This window comes from Rhamphochromis sp. 'chilingali', assembly GCF_963969265.1.
Source record: "Rhamphochromis sp. 'chilingali' genome assembly, chromosome: 20".
NCBI lineage: Eukaryota > Metazoa > Chordata > Actinopteri > Cichliformes > Cichlidae > Rhamphochromis > Rhamphochromis sp. 'chilingali'.
Genome location: NC_137947.1, coordinates 31,231,346 through 31,250,624, shown reverse-complemented (window position 1 = coordinate 31,250,624; position 19,279 = coordinate 31,231,346). Strand labels below are relative to the sequence as shown.

General features: G+C 48.0%; 1 protein-coding gene across 1 annotated transcript in view; it reads right to left on the bottom strand.

The window, feature by feature from the left end:
* Positions 1–305: 305 nt before the first annotated feature.
* slc30a6 (solute carrier family 30 member 6) overlaps positions 306–19,279 on the bottom strand; it is a 59,946-nt gene continuing 40,972 nt past the window's right edge. Inside the window, exons 9-15 of the mRNA XM_080868646.1 lie at positions 17,173–17,267; positions 12,919–12,967; positions 4,912–5,031; positions 4,428–4,530; positions 4,275–4,322; positions 3,466–3,534; positions 306–1,088 (exon numbers count right to left, since the gene is read on the bottom strand). Of these exons, the coding sequence (XP_080724772.1) occupies positions 456–1,088; positions 3,466–3,534; positions 4,275–4,322; positions 4,428–4,530; positions 4,912–5,031; positions 12,919–12,967; positions 17,173–17,267 (1,117 nt within the window). The 3' untranslated portion in view covers positions 306–455. The remainder of the gene's footprint in view (positions 1,089–3,465; positions 3,535–4,274; positions 4,323–4,427; positions 4,531–4,911; positions 5,032–12,918; positions 12,968–17,172; positions 17,268–19,279) is intronic.

The following is a 19,279-nucleotide window of genomic DNA, read 5'->3' as shown; positions in this document are numbered from 1 at the left end:
ATAAAATCTGCATGAAAACGACTCAAACGAAAAGATAAACGAGGATTTCTGATGTTTGGTGAATCTCGGGTGAGACGTGGAGTTCGCTGTGATACTTGTTTCACGCAATGCTGGAAATATTAAACATCAAACTCTTTCAGACTCAAAGACTTTTATTTTTTTAAGGAATGTTTGCAGGAAAAAAAAGCTTACAAAGTACGAGCACGCCACTTTCTAACCGCCAAACCTCACGATCAGTCCCATAACAAAGAAAGCACTCAAAGATACGCGGTGGTCTCCTCGTCCGGACAATAAATACATCACCACCATCGCTCCTCTGAAGTCATCGACATCTAACACCAGAAACTGGCGCCGTCGTCGATGCTGTGACGCCGCTGCCTGACTCGACGTTCCCGAGGAGCCGACCGTCACAAATGAATTTCGAGTACCCGAAAGTCCTGAACCCACCAGAGCGGTCACGGCCGGTACTGTCGGTACTGCGACTGTGAAGCCAGAGGGTTTCCGAAGCGCAGCGGCGCCGTCGACCCGCCAAACGCAGTTCTGTAGCTCTGAGAGGACGGCCCGCCGCCGCTGCCCACGCCCAGTCCGAGCCCGACCCCCAGACCCTGTGTGCCCAGTCCCATCCCACCACCAGGCCGCGCCAGGCCCTGATTCAGCATCCCTGTGTAGGGGGTTGACCCGTAGGAGAGTCCCAGGCCTCCGTACGGCCTGTGGGTGTGGTGTCCCAAAGCGGCGAGGACCATCGGCTGCACGTTCCTCCCCGGAGTGTCGAAGGAAAACTCCGGAGGGGGGCTGGTGGGTTTGGAGGGGGTGGAGGTCAGCGGGTCGAAGTCTCCTCCCGGGGACAAGAGCAGAGGAGGCAGCGATGAGGCGAGGGCGGCGTAGCCATCGGCAGCACCCAGCGGGGAGGCAGCGGGCGAGGAGGACGAGGAGGAGGAGAGGGCCCCGGTGAGGAGGGGCCGGGACCAGTCGTCTTTGAAGATCTGCACGGTCAGCGTGGAGACGAGCGGCAGCAGCCGGTTGGTGACGTGAGCCAGAACCAGCTGCTCGTTGGCGTCGCGGCGGATCCGGACGTGGGCGGAGCCAGCCTGAAACACAAGAACAGAGAGAGAGAAGAGCTAACTCTTCAGTAACTGCTCAGCAAAGCGATTAAATACAAACACGCTCCAGACCAGATCAATAACACACAGATTACAGTAAGCCTGATCATGCAGTTCCTCTGACGTCCACACGGGGCTCACTCCACATACACGCCTATATTAAAATGCCCATACGATGTCTATCGATGCCCAAATATGGTCATATCTGGCTCCGAAAACCCAAAATGAAGCAAAAAAAAAGCTTCAAAATGCAGAAACCAGCGGGTTATGTGACGGTGGCCACGCCCACATGGCCTGAAGTGTCTTCAAGTCCGTGACCCCGTTATTGGTGCGCAGACACGAGAGCGATCATCTGATCCAAAATCATGCAAACAGTTCAGATCCAAACTCGGAGACGAACAAAGACGTCTCCAGTGTTCCTGCAGCGCTCCTCGGGCAAACCGAGCGGCGTCACAAATGTGCGCTGAAACGAAGCTTAGCTGGACTCTAAACGCTGTTAAATCCAACCTCTCTGACCTTAAAACATTAAACACAGTTTGTCATTTCTGTTGTTGGGAATATTCAGACCTCACAAGGACAGACTCCCTCTCTTACACACGCACGCACGCACACACACACACGCGCACACACACACACGCACACGCACGCACACACACACACACACACACACACACACACACGCGCACACACACACACACGCACACGCGCACACACACACACACACACACGCACACACACACACGCGCACACACACACACGCACACACACACACGCACACACACACACACACACACACACACGCGCACACACACACACACACACACGCACACACACACACGCGCACACACACACACGCACACACACACACGCACACACACACACATGCAGAGCAAATCGCCCCATGGGGCAGAAGTGCAGTCAGGGGGTCAAATCAGTTTGGACAGCTGCTTTGTTAGCAGTGGGCCAACAACCAACAGTTGTGTAACTGCAGCAGCATCACAAACGACAACACGAGGGGCGGCGGCATCGACAACACGAATACAAACAATAAAAACAGCATCAGGGCGAGGTAAACACGGGCGCTGCGCCACCCGGAGGCAGGCAGAGGAACGGCGGCCTTCATCCTTCATACCAGAGAGGAGCTTTCAGCAGACACACGCCTAACACAGAAGGTTTGGCCTGTAACCATGGATACTGTGGTGATGTCATCTTTAACCCCACAGACATGAGCCTCGGCTGGAAAACGCCTCCGTGCCTCGCAGCTCTTCGTTTACAGGAGATCCAAGAAGAAGTCTAAACTCAACCTGAAGTCGCCGATTTCAACCAAATTTAAACCTTGACAGGCTCAAAGCACCCACCCCTCCCACCCCATCGCCCCACCTGACCCAACCACTCCACCCATCTAAACCACCGGAACCAATGGGTGTGTTCACTGAAGTCTCGAGGGCGCTGCAGGGTGGATAAATTTGACTAAACGTTGTGTTTTGGTTTTATTAACATGTATGAGCCGAGTGATATGAAACTGTGCTAGCCTTATGTTAGCGTCTCAGTACAAAACTCCAACAGGAAAGCTGCTAATTTAAGATAATAAGCTATAAAGCAGAACTGAAAGCTGACTCATGAAGTGCAGATGAACTATTTTATCCCTGTTTGAACTTTGTTTTTCATTAGCGACAGCTTCACTTTTACTTCCTCACTTTGTTTTTAGGACGTTAAAAAAACGCAGGAAGTGGACAGGAAGTTCTCCTCGTGTGAACCTTCAGGCTCAACAGCAGCACGGTTAAATTATCCATAAATTATAATGAGCATCTGAGCCCGGCAGAGGAGACTGTCGGTGTGTGCGCTCCTCTCTGTGTGCGTCCCGCCCTGAAAGCCAGCTGGGTTTGTTTGCGTTGCGACGACAGCAACACGAACAACAACAACAACAACAACAACGCACCCCCAAAAAACAGAGAGGGAGAGGAGGGGGGAGCCAAGTCTCCGCATGAATGAGTCGTTCCTTCTTTTCGTCTCGTTGAACAAATCCCTGCAGATCATCGCTCTAATCCGACGAATGACGGAGGAGCGGACGGAGGAGGGAGACGGGACAAACTCAACAGGAAGAGGAAGAACCGTCAGAGAGGAACTGATCAGCAGACCCTGAGAGACCTCCGACCCCGCTCTGTAAGTAACCCGATTCATTTCTTTAAAAGAGATCGCGGCGCCCTCACTTATTTATTTACTACGAGTCTGCAGAGCTGCACTCAGGCTCAGCCCAGGATACGTTTTCCTTATCGGGCTTCACTGATTCTAACGCCAGCGATCCGACGCCACGATTAACTGGATAAGTTAATCCAGAGTTTCTCCGTCGGCCTCTGTCACTCACCAGACATCCAAAGCCAACAGTCCAGAAGTGCTCGTTTCGGACCTCCAGCACCCCGTCCAGAGTCGACACCTGATTGGACACAAGAAGGCACAAATAGCCAATCATAATCAGTCAGTGTGCTGTTCTCTCAGCTGTTCCTAATAAAGTTTAACGTGGTTTACGGCGTTTGTCGCTGGTTTCCGTCTGACGTTGACCTCGTGTTGTGTCTGAAGGACTCAGAAACCAAGCTGCCGTCACCGTTAACGTGAATGAAGGAAACATGAACAGCAGCCATGTTTGGAGGGTTAGCTCAGGACTCGTTAACTCTCTTTCACTAAAGTTCATGTTGTGAGTCCCTGATGGGCGGAGACGAACGCCATCGTACGACAGGAAGCTGAAAACGGAAGCTGTGAAATGATCCGCCCAGTCAGTAATCTGCTACTTCGTGGTTTGGATTGACTGTGAACGAAGTCGAGATCCTGAGTGTCGGTGAAATCGCAGTCGGCCCCGAGGCGGCCGGTCAGCTGCAGAGGTTTGAAATTCGGAGTCTCTGCACAGTTTAATGGTGCAGTGTGCTGGACACCCGATCGATACGTCAACAGTTACATTTGCGCTTGAAATTTGATCTTAAATGCCAAAAGTGACAGTTTTATGCAACAATCTGGACTCAATGTAAGTGATGTATGAAGCCTCGCAGGGAGAATTTGATTGGTGGATCCAGTTTATGTTTGGATTTTAAACTCTGGTTATGATGAATTCTGGGATAAAACTAAGCAGTAGAAACACTTCCTGATGTTGCAGTAACGCTGCGATAAAGCGCCGGCTCTCACCTCTCTCAGAAGCTTGTCCAGCTGCCCGATGATGTGGGAGGGCGTGGTCTGTGGGCGAGAGGCGGTTAATAATCATGATCACGTGGCTTCCATACCTGCATCATATTTTGGGGTTAAAGGCCAAAGGGGAGCGCACTGTCCCGTCTGTCTCACCTGCAGCAGCACTTTGCCGCTGTACACGCTCATGGGATACATGGTGCCGAAGGTCATGAGGGCGATGGCGACCGCAGACGCCGTGTCCACCGCGTTGAAGTTGCTGAGCACACAGATCACGGACACGAGAGAAGAAATGGTTCATCAAACATAAAGAAGATTTCCACTTTTCTAAAATAAATAAACGACATCACTGTCACCACCACAGATCCTGAAATAATCCAGTCTGTAAATGAGCCGATACAAGCGCACAGTTCACTCTGAGGAAGACTTCAGAGGAATAAATGACAATATTCATGTTATTCGTTGAAGCTGGTCGACATTTTCATCTGTGCACGTTTGCCGCTCTAAGCTCAGCACAGCTGAAGATATAAAAGGGAAGCAGGGATGGAAACGGCATCAGCTGAACAAACTCGGGCTGGTTAAACAGATCGTGGACGAGCGTGAACGTGGGGATTTACATCCACGCAGATTAAATTCTTACTTGATTTCGATGAGCATGTAGGTGATGCACAGGGACAGAGCTCCCGCCATGTTGATCAGGACAAAGGGGTTCATGCGAGGCAGCAGCACGCTGCTCAGGCCTGGAACGATGCCACACAAACTACACACAGACACACACAGGGAAACAAACAGAAACAGGATTAGTGCACATGATCACCTCCACATTCTCCCACTGAACAAACTCCAAAAGCTCCTCCAGCGTCAATAAAACATAAAAATGATTAAAATACGACGAAACATGAAACAGGTCACTTCCTAAGGAAGCTTCCTTTACGTATGTTTCCTACATCCTAGTTTTGATTTATAATTTTTTTTCTAACTGTATATTATTAAAAATAAGTGCAGTTATGCTCACGTGCATGTTCTTTATGATTATAATGAAATTGTAGTTTTAAAGTAAGCTGCCCTTAAACTTGGTGAAGATGCAAAGCAGAGCCGAGCAGCCTGTTTGGAGACTTGTTTGGTGATCGTTGTGAATGAAACTGTCATTAAAATCAGACCAACACTCGGAGGAGCAGCAACGTTATCAACTGTGCAAGGACGGATGTGTGACAGTCACCTCCCCGTCGCACGAGCTCATTGGTCGTGCAGCGAGCGAATTAAAAAAAACAAAACTGTAAACATCACGTACGATGCGTCCCGGAGGCGTCAGATGAACCAGGAGACCTATTGATCCATGAATCACTCAGCCTCAGCATTAATAACTCCTCCTCCACGTCTCGCCAGCTGCTCACGTGAAAACTTTCTGCCGAAGTTAAAATCTTTGGTTGGATTTGCTTCTGTTCACGTTTGCGCCCGTCGGCTTCGCTGCACAAAATCAGACTGTGCAAAAATAGGTGTGAACACACCTGAGGGGTTCTCGACTGATGACCTCACAGGGTTAACAGGACACCCTCACCTCATTGGCTCATCGCAGACACAGCAGCAGGTTCAACTTGTTAATAAAATGTCAAATTCTCGCACCTCTGAGTCTGTGTGCTCTCAAGTCTTTCTGGCGTCAAACAGGTAACAGGTGCGCAAAGGTATGAATTTAAACTGACTTCATAGTTTCATAGTATCTGGAATTCCTGAAACCCAGCAGCGTCTCTGGGAGGCAGAGCCCTGAATCCTCCGGTGTTTATATTTGTCTTCAGGTTTAGGCCTTTAACCCGATCACGCCATCATAATGGACTTTAGGGGGATTTGAACTGGACCTGATGGGATCATTCTTGTTTTGTTTCATGTTAGTTTAAGCTCCGACCGAGCTCCCGCACATCCTGCCTGAGCATCGGAGAAGAGCCGTCACACAAAAAACTCCCTCTCAGTTCATGCCAACAGCAGCAAATGGTTTAATGTGGGAGGAGCCGACGGGGACGCTGATCTAAACGATCCCGGGAGTTAAACGCTAAGGACCTGCTCCAAGAAGCAGCGATCCCGACTCCATGATCATCAGAAGGACGAGGAAATAGGCACTGAAGATGAAATATAGTTTATCCCACAGTACAAAAGAAAACCCTGATAAATGATAATAATACAGTGAAATATCAAAAAGAATTTAAAATGGTTTATTAAATACAGTCACATGTATCAGACAACAGCAGATATTAATATTTATACAGATACATGCTCATTATTTGCTGCTGGTTGGATAATAATAATAATAATAATAAAGAAGAAGAAGTAACAAATATAATAAAGGTGTGCGATGAAAGTCGACCACCTGCAGGAACAGTTTGACCCCTCGACCTTTATTGTTCCTCTCAGCTGAGGTCAAAGGTCGCGCTAGCGTAAAAAACCTGTGGAGCTGTGGAAAGTTTCGGTTTCTTGCTCAAAGGCACTTCAGCAGGAAACGATGCATCTGACAGGACCTAATGTGATGTGACAGCGTGACGTGATGCAACGCGGCGTGACATGCGGTGGCGGGATGGTGTCCCGGTGGAGCGCCACACGTCGCGGTTCAGAGACAGCGGCGTGGCGCCGGATGTTCGGCCTGAGAAGACTCGACTGAAAGAGGTCAGAGAGGACCGCCCATCGATGACGCCTCGTCCATAGACGAAGATCGAACGCAGCCTGTGGACGGGCTCGCCGTCATTTTATAAACAGCTAAAGAGAAATGTTGGCCTCAGGACACGCTGCCAAAAATCCTGCTGTTCCAGCTGTGGCAGAAGAAAAGGACATCCTCCGTCCTAATCCTGCCCCAAAGCCTAAAAGAGCACCTCTACGGAGGGCCCACAGTGCCAACAACCAAAATCCATAACATGAAACGCAGCAAAAAGACCTCGCGCCCCTGGTGAGACTGAATATGTCACATGGCCGCACTCTGCCGCCGCTGCCTGGGCGTGTATCATTAGATGATGATTAGAAAGAACGCAGAGACACGCATGTCAACACGTAATTAACGTCAAACATGTCATTCAGAGAGGCGTGTGCTCGCCACGGGCGGAGCTGGAAGAACAGACGAGGGGGGGGGGGGACATCACATGTTTAGCAGCAACAACAGAAATGCACGTGCTCCTCCTTTAATGTCTTCAAGGTCAGCTGACGGCGTCATCAGATCCTGCGGCGGCTCCTCGGACGGTGAATAATGGAGGGCCGGGCAGGACGCGGCGATGTTAGCGGGATACTCGAGCACATGTTGTGATTCACCGGAGGACGCTCCGCGTTCATATCTGAGCCGCGGCGAGGAAACCTGAGCGATGATTCACGACACGGGAGCTGCTGGGTTCCCCTCGCCAGGCTTAGGAGGTGCTTTTATGTCCCCGCAGGACCTTTGCGGGGACATAAAAGGTGTCTTAGGTGTCTTCCTCATCATCATCGTCACTGCTCGTAGCTTTAAGATTGCAAAGATTCATCAGGATCATTTAATTAAAGAAAAAATGGATGTTTGGAGAGTTTTTTCCTTTAATTTACGTAAAACTGAGGCACAGACGAAACAAAATGATCATCTGATCTTGTTACTGAAGGAAAGCTCCGGGCTCTTTAATCTGACATTCAGTGAAAAACTGAGTCTGCACACTGTGAGACTTCCTGTCTTTAGTGTTGGACTGGAAAGAGCAAAAGACAAAAAGGAGGCGAGACTCAGAGTGTCGAGGATGAGCCTGACAATCCCAGCGATCCCATAATCCCCGCTGATGCATTGATATAATTTGACATGTGACCTTGTGTGTGCTCATCCAGAGCGGCTGCAGGATTTAAGCAAAGTCACAAACGAACTCTTGATACCCCGTGGCGCTCTGCCGGCTCCACAACGAACCCGATAACAAGAAGACAAACGCCCAAACTGCAACCCGTTAACCTGTGGGAAAACTCCAGTTTAGGTAAGGGGCGGAGCCTGGACACAGCGCTGCAGGAGGCAGGACCATGACTACTCGATCACTGTGAACTCTCCAGGCTGAACGCGGGCTCGACTGAAGCGCCGTCCGAAGCATGCAGCGATCTGCTTAGGGGACCAATCACATTTAAAGTTGCTGCTGGTTGAAGTCGTTCACGCCCATTGGAGACAAATGATTGTTTATTTGAAACAACGACAACGGAGTCGGTATAAATGCACGCGGTCCAGCGCTGAAGCTTTGAACTCGGCGTTTTCACTGATACCATCTGAGGAACACCTGACACCTCATTAACCACTGAGCACACCTGGGATAATCCTCTAAAGCCCGTCCACGTTTAAACCAATTAACTTGTTGCGTACACTTTGTAGCCGGTCACTAGTGGACATTCGTAGATAACCCTTTAATGCTTTTACCACCTCGTGCATCCATCAGCAGCATCCTTGACTCACGCTGAGTGTGATGCAGGTTTGAATCTCTGTCAGAGGTTCTGATGGAGCTGCAGGGAATTACGATCGACATGTACGGACATGTTTCATTTCTACTAGGGATGGACCGATATCACGCATCGGTCCGATACTGACCTAGATTACTGGATTGGATATCGGAGAGACATAAAAAATCTAATCTGATCCATTCAATATCACCAAAGCACCTCCCAAAACTAGCGACACGGCGTAATTCAGCTCATAACGTTAGCACGTCGGAGCAGTATGCGTCACGTGATAGAGCGGCTGTGGCGTGCGAGACCTGTCGGCGGTCTGGTTGAGCATTTGAAGCCTGGCTACCAAAACGGCATTTCAAAGTAACAAAGTGGCATCGTGCCATCTCTAATTTCTACACTGCAGTTTGTTTATAAATAACGTCGTTCCCGTGGCTACGCTTTTAGCATCCCGGCCTAGTTCCAGAAAACATCTGCAGGAAAAAAACTCCAGATCAACACAATTTAAGACAAACTGGTTTCCAGTCTCAGCTTCCACCCACAAATATCAGGTGTGCAGATATTCAGCTCCCTGCAGCCTGACTCGAGTTCACAGTGAACTGTGACGGACCCGTGGAATTCAGGAAGCAGGGAGGAGTACAGACTCCTCCCTGCTTCCTGAATATGAAACAATAATTTACATCCAGCCTGTGAGCACATAAAGGCATCAGGAAAGGTAAAATTCATGCAAGGTGAAGCGTTATTGGAGCCAGTGTGACTGCCCCCTGCTGGCCGTCAGAAACACTTCTCTGTTTGCGACACGTCTCAGATCCGGGAGCTACGGCCCGACGGCTCCCGAGGGAAACGTCTGCATTTCGAGCCGCTAAAAGCTTCTCCGTGTTCAGCAGCGAGCGTCTGACTGAGCCGTGTCTGTTTGCTGCTGAGCAGGTACTCCGCTGTGGCTTTTTAGAGCTTCTCCTCTGAACACAGACGCCTGCTGCGAGTGAAAACAACGCTACGGGCAACCGCTCTCGCGCTGTCACAATATTTTCACATCGTCATTAGAAAAAAACGCCAGTTTAAAAAAAGAGAGAGAAGAAGACGCTCAGTGATACAGCAAGTGTTTTTTACTTCAATGCAAAAGGAGTCCTGCATACAATAACCTGAAATATGACACAACACAGCAGCTCAATGTAAACATCACATGATCTGCAAGGGAAACAATTAAATATGTGTAAAGACTTCAGCTCATACAGACGTTCAACGATGAACATCTGCAGTCACACATCTGTCTGCTGCCCAGGTGTTTGGGGGCTAATCTAAGCTCATTGTGACATCACTAGTCTAGTCCAATCATCTTTGTGCTGGCCTTCTCCAGGCCAATCAATTTAGATGGAAAAAAGAAAATAAAGAGAAAATTAAATTACCAACTGAGTTAAGTTGGTAGAGATTTCTAAGTGTCGAATGATTTTGACTGTGGTCAGACGTCCTGCCTGCACGGGCAGAAAAAGGCGTGGGACTCCGTGACCTCCGTGGCACAATCACGTCTCCTGTGACCAACAAGTCGCCTCCATCAGAGGTCAACCATCCATCATGTTATCAAGGTGATGCAGAGACTAGTCTCCGCCCACCTGAGAGCACAGGTAGAACCTCCCTTGACCCTGAGAGGTTTGCACGCAGACTGAATCTGGGGGTGGCTGATGCAGTCCTCTGCATGCACGGTTAGAAACGCCTCCTCTGGTTCCTCACGTGCATTGACACGATTCAGCAGCTGCTACTGAGAGAGAAGCTGCAGGAAACACCTCAGGAGGCGATAACGTCTCCATTCCTGCTCACCTTCGACACTTTGAGGTCAGAAACACTCTGGATGTGTTAGTGATGTTCAGGAGGAGGAGGACAGATCTGCTCCTGCATGTGATAGCAGCAGAGATGGTGAGAGGACGGCTACACAGCTGCCGTCTGGGACAGGATGTCAGGGAGGTCCAAGAGTGCGCGTACCTGGGCGTGCACATTGATAACAGGCCGAGCTGCAAGACCAGTGCAGAGGCTGGATACGAGAAGGATCCGAGCAGGCTCTGCTTCCAGGGAAAGCACCACAGTGGATTTCTGCAGTAAGATGGGGGAGCAGCATCGAGCTGCAGCCTCCAGCAGATGGGATAAACTGATCAGGAAGTCGGGCTCTGGGATTGGAGGTCACCAAGAAACAGTGATCCATCATGGATAATCCCGACCACCTCCTGCTCCTCCTCTAACACACAGGAGCTGCCCTGAGCGCAGACGCAGGAAGACACATCTGCCAGATGTTGTTGTGACTCTTCATCATGTCTGCCGTAACAAACGCACAAATCCAGACATAATAAAGAATTTCTCATCTCTGTATGTAAACGTAGACAAATGTGCTATAAATAAAGTTACTATTTAAAAAAAACTGAAGACGGTGCAGCGATGCTTGGAAGTAACCGGACGAGCAGGATCAGGGCTGCACGTTTTTTACTTCCTCTGTCTCTCTCCTCCCCGGTGGCAACTTACACACACACACACACGCACACACACACACACGCACACGCGCACACACACACGCGCACGCACACGCATACACACACACACGCACACGCACACACACGCACACGCGCACGCACACGCACACACACACACACGCACAGAGCTCAGGCTTCTGGCTGGTGAGGCTGACCGAGCAGCAGGCTTTATATAACCCAGTTGGCCCTCAGACCATGCTGGGGTTAAGTGGGGACAGGCTGTGATAACACACACACAGTAACACACACACAGCATCTCTGTGTGTGTCTCTCCCACACGCAGTCAAAGAGTGGAAACTAGGCTGGGACGTCCTGTTCACTTCTGCCCTCTCAGCCAATCACAGCGCAGTTCTGTTGCACAACTCTCCAGGCTGTCACCCTGAGTAACCTGCGCCGACTGAGCCGCTGACTCTCAGCGTGTGTGTGTGTGTGTGCGTGTGTGTGCAGACATCGTATATTTCACCCACTTCGGATGCCGGAGCGATGCAGCAGCATGGAATATTTATCACAGGAGCAGCAGAGGCTTCAGAGCCGGTCGACAGGTTGCACACGGGAAGTTGCCTTTGGTGTTTCATCAGACGCGACGACACAATTATCAAACACCGATTAATGCTTCATGCTTTGATTGCATAACTTGACATAAGGAAGCTGAATTCTGGGAAGCATTTCAAATTTCTGATTCCATGTTTCTATTTTTGGATTCGACTGCAGCAGCTTTGCACGATTCACTGTTAAAAATAATCAACGTTTACCTCACCTGCTGGATAATAAGCCCCGCCCACATATAAAGCACATCGTGCGTCACCCGACTGCCACCTAGTGGACAGTCTTGGCTACTCGCTTGCTTATTTACCGCCTCTCACACGTCCGTAAAGAGCAACCTTTGTTCTCATTGGCAGTCACTGGGTTTGGACTGATTTCATCAGCCAGCAACGACTTGCCAACCACTCGGGGAACACAAACTTTTTCCTGGAGACGTGTGGCTGTCAGAGGGTCATCGGCCAGTCTGTGTGTCTGCGTCACTGACGCCTTATTTCGCTTTCATTTGCTTAATGTCACTTCCTGTGGTACGCCCCCTGAGGTCATCAGCCATTGTCCAACTCTCAATTCTCCCTCAGCTCTAAAAATCAAACACTGCGGCGCCGCTGAGACTCAAAACGTCCAAATTCCTCCAGTTCAAACGGACGGATCAGTGTGGCTGTTTCCCCGGGTCGGCCACGACCCAGGCTGAGAGTGACGGGTGCAGGGGTTTGATGATGCTGCAGAAGAGTCGTGCCTGTTGTTGCTGACGTCTCGTTCTCTTAAACCAACCATCGATCGGCCTCAGAAAGACTCGCGGTTATGATAATATTCACTGAACTAACGCAGCATCAGTGGCGTAGCTTCGGAGGCTTTTCCTTCCTGACCAAGGAAAACGTCTGCAGTTCTTCTGGGCGTTGATCCTCCGGATCAACAGAATTTAAGACAAACTCTGCTCTGGTGCAAAGTCTCAGCTTCCAACCACAAATATCAGGTGACCAGAAACTGTCAGCGGGGGGATATTCAGCCCCCTGCTGCCTCGCCTCTGCAGACAGAAACTGATCTAACAGCTGTTTCTAAGAAGACAAATCAATGAGGCTAACCTTTGACCCCAGAGGCCATACACCTGGGCACACACAGGGTGTAACATACAGGATGGATGTGTGTGTGTGAGTGTAAGCAGAGCGAGGAAGCGTCCTTACCTTCGACTTAAATCTGCCACATGCTCCTGAAGCCAACTGCTGCTAGCCGCTGAGGAGAGAGAAAGATCGGTTTAATACAGCAACAAAAACCACACGCAGCCTGTCTGAGGGTGGAGCGGTGGTGGAGCGGTGCACGGACACGATGAGCCCGGCTCGTTGATGGCTGCACTTGTTAAACTGTTCAGATCAAACACGAGGAAACTGGGGTCAGTGTCCCATTTAAAACCAAAGGAAGGTTATTTTTAACCTCCTAACTCTTTGATGGCATTTTTAATCTTTGCTATTTGGGCTGACTGCGACCTGATGAATGTAAAAACAAAGAGTTGCCTGATTTTTGTTTCTGACAAAAATGTGATGTCCACATATGAGGAGCCAGGTCCTCGGAGGTTAGACTGAGTTGACTTTCTTCTTTTTTTAAACTTTTCTGTTTTGGAAAATGTGGTTTCTGCCCTTCGAGCCCTTCATGATGTCACTCCTGTATTTAACGCCTCTGCCTGAATACAAACGTGATTGGTCGGATCATCAACACTGATCGCAGACCCTCTCACCTGCGCCACATTAATCTTACAGTTCTCATTGGATAAGAGCATGGGCGGTGCTGGAAGGTAACTTATTACATTTACTCGAATACTTCTGTGCTATGGTGTCATGGTTTTCTGGAAATACATCAAATACTCAACTTTGTAATTTATACTTTTACAAGGGTATTATTTTATGTAATATTTTAAGTATAAGATTCTGTATTATTAAAGTTCATGTTTAGATCAGAGTGAAGATTAAAGGAACAACGTTTTTTATACTTATGTGCTCACCGCACACGTATGACCCCAGCTGTAGGAATATTTTCTGCTCATAAAATTGTTTCTGCTCCTGCATCTTTTCACTACAGGCTTTGATTTTGTCGCTGAACACAGCCGAGCTACGAGATTTACCGCTGCAGGTACTCAGTGCTCAAAGTGACGATTAACAGAGCTCAGCTGACAGAGATGAGTCGGGCTTATGAACAAAATGATAGAAAACCATATCGGATCTCTTTCTGAGTCAGCTGTAGAGGAAGCAGGTGTGACAGACTCCGCCCAGCCTGCGTCCTGGCCCGGGTCCTTCAGCGTTACAGTTTCAGACACGATGACGCTTGTTGTGGAGGAACGGAGAAGCTCGAGATGGAGAGTGGAGGACACGTTTCTGTCTCAGTGCTGCATGAAGGTCCCAGCTGTTTCACTCCACAGCTGCCTCCGTCAGCTCCGTCCTATAGATCTGACACTCGCAGACTCCCGCTCACCCAAACCTGCAAAACTGTACATCGCAGTTTTCTTCTACTTCTTTTTTGGTTGTTGGGTGGGCGGGGGTGGGGGGAATCTGATTACAGTGTTTAAAGTGAGGAGGGCGTAGCCGCCTCCATGATGAGGGATAAAAACACCTCCCACTCGTCTTTAAAAAAAGATAAGCGCTCTCGCTCGGCTGCGCCGTCCCACCTTTAATGTTTGAAGACGCCGCGAGGCCCGAAGCCTCAGTGTCGGGTCAAAGGCCCTTCACATCCCATCCTGCTCAACCCCCGAGTGTGTGTGTGTGTGAGGGAGAGTGTGTGTGCTCTGTTTGTTTTGCTAGCAGGGTGAGTCAGTCTAAACAAACATTTTAATGGAGTGACTTATTTATGATCCGTGTACACGAGGACGCCGTGTGTGTGTGTGTGTGTGTGTGTGTGTGTGTGTGTGTGTGTGTGTGTGTGTGTGTGTGTGTGTTGGCATGTCTTTCTGCTCGCATGGCCCCCTGGCACACTACATTACCACAGTCTGGAACATGGTTGCGTAATGCACTTTTAGTCTCGCTCCATCAGAGATGCTGTGTGTGTGTGTGTGCGTGCGTGTGTGTGTGTGTGTGTGTGTGTGTGTAATGAGTGAGAGATTGTGTGCTTCAGCAAAGTTAAGTGCCCGTGTGTGTTTGTGTGCAAGCGTGTGCAGCTTCATCCCCCTCCTGTTCCAAAATGTCAGATGCTAAGTGATGTTGAGACTGCTCCGAACGCAAGAACAGACAGCTGACGAACGCGCGCACACACACACACACACACACACACACACACACACACACACACACACACACACACACACACACACACACACACACACACACACACACACACACACACACACACTCTGACCTCATTCATCGGTAGACTGTTCATGCAGTGAGTCAGCCGGAGAGGAGAGGAGAGGAGACGAGGGGAACACATGAGAGGAAAGGAGAGGAGGAGAGGATCTGTCGGTCTCCTTCCATCTTTTTATTTCTCCACATGATGACGGTTTGGATTTTTAAGGAGAAATGATGGGAAAAGGAGGCTGGAGTGAAGGAATGAAGGGAGCAAAGAAGGCTCTAAGCTGTGTGGCTTGTTGTTTATGGACCTTTCAGGCTCCTCCTCCCTGCACAGGTGTACACCTGGTTGGCCAGGTATATTCTGAGGTTTATTTTTACCTTTTCATCCATCAGATTTTTCAAGTTCAGTTATCGCTACGAATCTCAGGTGGACTTCAACTCCAACATTAGTCCTTTTTCTGCTCTGGAGAATTTTAATTCCAGTTATTATAGGCAGGGTGGAGCGGGTGGAGACGAGTGTCAGGGGTGAGCTGTGACAGAAGGTGAGCAGGAAGACTGAAAGAGGAGGTTTAAAGATGGCGCTGAGATGGCGATGGTTTGGAGACGGTGGAGCTGAGCTGATGTTCGCTGGGAGCGAGCGGGATCATCTCCTCCACAGAAGTCTGCATCCTACGTGGGTGGACGGCCAGTCGACTCCTGGTGCTTTTAAATGTTCTTAAAAGGGACTTCAGGAAACCTTCAGGAGCATGGAGCTGCGTTACCCCTTTAAGACCTACCATAGAACCAAGTCCGCCAGAGCTTACTTTATATTTTTACATGCTGCGGAGCCATTTCTGGGAGCATTTCAAGCTGCTATACATCAATACAACTGTTATAGCCCAAATTTTAATAATATTTATGCATTAAATCCATAGTAACCACATTAATTGCAAAAAAGTGCAACAAACTACTGAAATATTGAAATCGTTTTTTTTTTAACATATATTTCTAATTAGAGAAATTTAAGAGGTTTATCCCTCAAAACTTTAAATACAAAAAAGTTGCAAAAAATAGTTTACAACAACAGGAAATTAATTTTGAGTGCCTTCATAGTTTTATTTTTGAGATACAGCAATTTTTATACACTGCAGGAAAAACAAAAAACAATCCTATGATGCAAATTTGCAAAGAAAACAGCAGGTGCATCAAAATAAACTATTTCCAGCAGTGCAATTCGAGTTCTAAGCATCCCAGAAACTATTCAGAAAAGCATAAAGTCAAACATGACTTTATGCACCAGTATAAAAAACACCAGTATAGGCTTTTAAGGCCTACAAGTAAAAAAACTACATTTTCCGCGAAAATGACGTCACTTCCGGTTTCGGACAGGTAATGGCGGACATGCGATAGTTCGCGCTGACGTCTGTTTCACTGTGGGAAGTGTTACGACAGCTGATCGGATCAGCAAAGCGTTTTTCTGGAATATTACGTTTTTGTTCCTGCAAGCGCTTTTTATGCAATTTTTGCAAAGCTATATGTGGAAGGAAACTGTGACCGAGGACAAGCTGATGGCATAAGATGTAAGTACAACTCCTCCGGTTTCATATGCAAAAAAAATTATTGCGCTAGCTTACACGGTTCAGGTTCTACAGGGATTTAAAAATAGTTACACAAAACGGAGCGTGCTGCTCTGACCGGCTTTAAAGAGTTAAAGCTTCAAATCTAAAGACATTCATTTCACTCTTGTTTGTAAAAGGCTCTGAATCCATTAGGTTTGGGTAGAACTCAGTCCGTTTTTGATATGTGCTTCAAAATGATGCCCCAAACCTTTAGATAACACGTCTCACAGAAATCTTAGTGATGGGTTCAGATAACAATAGCAACTGCATACACACATTCTTGTTTTGCTATCTTAGTGAGGACATCTACTTGAAAAATAAATGCCTAACCCTTAGCCTAAGCCTAACCATAACCCAACTGTAACCCTGACACTAAAACCACATTTTGAGTCTCAAAAATACCTTCAAACTTGTGGGGACCCCACGAAGATATGAATACACACACACACACACACACACACACACACACACACACACACACACACACACACACACACACACACACACACACACACACAGCAGGTGGGGACACGCACTGGTTTAACTGCGATGAAGAGGCAGGACGTACCTTCTGAGACGTAGGCGAATGGTTTGTTCCTGACCGACAGTAAAGTCAGCAGGTTGAAGAAGAGAGCGACGAAGGTCCCGACCAGCAGACGCCCGCTGCAGACAGAGAGAAACACGTTCAACATGTTATCCAGACACGGTTAGGTCTGCAAACGTTCCCACAGGAACACAGGGTTCACATGTAGGCACGACAGATCTGAATCAAAGGATCGGACTCTGATCGCCTCAATTCAAGGAGCCAAACACAAATATTGCTTTAAAAGTTTATGACTGCAGTCGCTTTTGTACATTTTCAGATAAAGAAGTAGAATAAAGTCCATGAAATAAATCTAAGATACACTTTTTGTATTTTAAATATACGTGTTAAAGGAATGACGGTAGATTGTGGATGGGATTAAGATGCTGGAACGATGGCTTCAACTTATATTTGCGTTTTCTTTCTATTTAAATGAAATAATTTGTGCTGGCAACCTCAGGTGTGCCATCTTCTTTATATATTGCGTTCACTGAGATTTTTGTATTTTTTAGCTGCGGCTCTTTGAGCATCGAGCTTTGATCGGCATGGATGAATTTCCATCGATCAGAGTTGGATTCAGGAGATGATGAACGGCGTGCTGCACAGAACTGTAGAGGTTACGAGGAAAGGTGAACGCTGTGAACTCCAATAAGTCTTTGAAACATCTGAAATTCTTATGATTGGTCACGAGGTTATTGTAGTTATCTAAAACTAAAAACTTAAACTTGACCTTTAAAAAACTGAAACCTCGAGAGTTTCACTTACTAAACAAAACAAACACTGAAACAGTGAAGTGGCCAAACGCCCCCACGTGGCCAAACCCTCGCCTCCCCGAGACCTTTTCCAGCGATCGGGCCCTCAGATCATCTGATCAGGGTCCACATCGACCGCGCTCTCAAGGCTGTACCTCCTAAAGTGTGACGCAGCCCTGAAAACGCACGTTTACGGGGTCGCCTTTCCTTCATCTGTCATCACTGATCTTATTCAGCTACAGCCATGGATGCTGGGATATGTACGCCTCTTTAACTGGTGAAGCACTGCTCTAAGACACGCTGTACACATAAAGGTAAAACTTTTAGAGGATCATCGGACCAACAATTTTAAGGTCTAAAATCTAAAAAAAAAAAAAAAGACGTCATCAGCAAGCTAAACAGCTGAAGTACAGATTAACGTTTTTAATTAACATCCTTGTAATAAGAGCCTGTAAATAGATGCTTAGTAAACCATGTTAATGAGACTTAATAAACAAACAAACACAGAGTTTGAGCTCGACGGCTGTTTGAGTGATTAAAATTTAATGGTTAATGTTTTTAAGGCTTTGTCTTTGTGTCCCCAGAAGAAGTCGAGTGACTGTGTAGTATGAGCACAGATTTACACACACACACACACACACACACACACACACACACACACACACACACACACACACACACACTAATCACACGGGACAATCCATTTAAGAGCCTAGAAATTTGGTCCAAACAATCAGCGGGAGGCGAAACGCTGCCCGACGGTGAGCCAGAATAACTGGATGATAACCTCTTCCTCCCTTTAAAAAGGAGATTAAAGAGAGAGAGAGTGTGTGTGAATGTCTCTCGCTCGGCGGACACCTTTCATGCCGTCCAATCACATCTCGTCAGAGAGGAGAGAGAGAGAGCAGAGTGGGGGGGCGGGGGGGTAATCTCGTCACAAGAGACAGGTTTAAAGCTCGCTGTTTTATTTTATAAAAGCCGTCGCTAATCTGCTTTAGAACCGAGAGAGATGGACAAAGATGGAGAGGGGACGAGCGAGAGAGGAGAAATTATATTGCAGAAATCAATAATCATGATTGTTTTGGTCAGATTTTAAAACAACTATCACTGACTCAGGGTCGTCTGCTAGGGAGTTTAGGGGAGTCGTCATGTAGTCAGTATAAAAGAGGGCCGCAGTTTCTGAAACACGAAGCCGATACTGCCCTAAACCTGCATTCTATTTAATATCCACCAGGGGGCGACAGGTGTGGGACGAAAAAGACTTCTAGACCTGCTGAAACTAAGAGAAAACTGTCAAAATCAACAACCTGTAGTGATGACTGGAAAAATAACAATCGGTG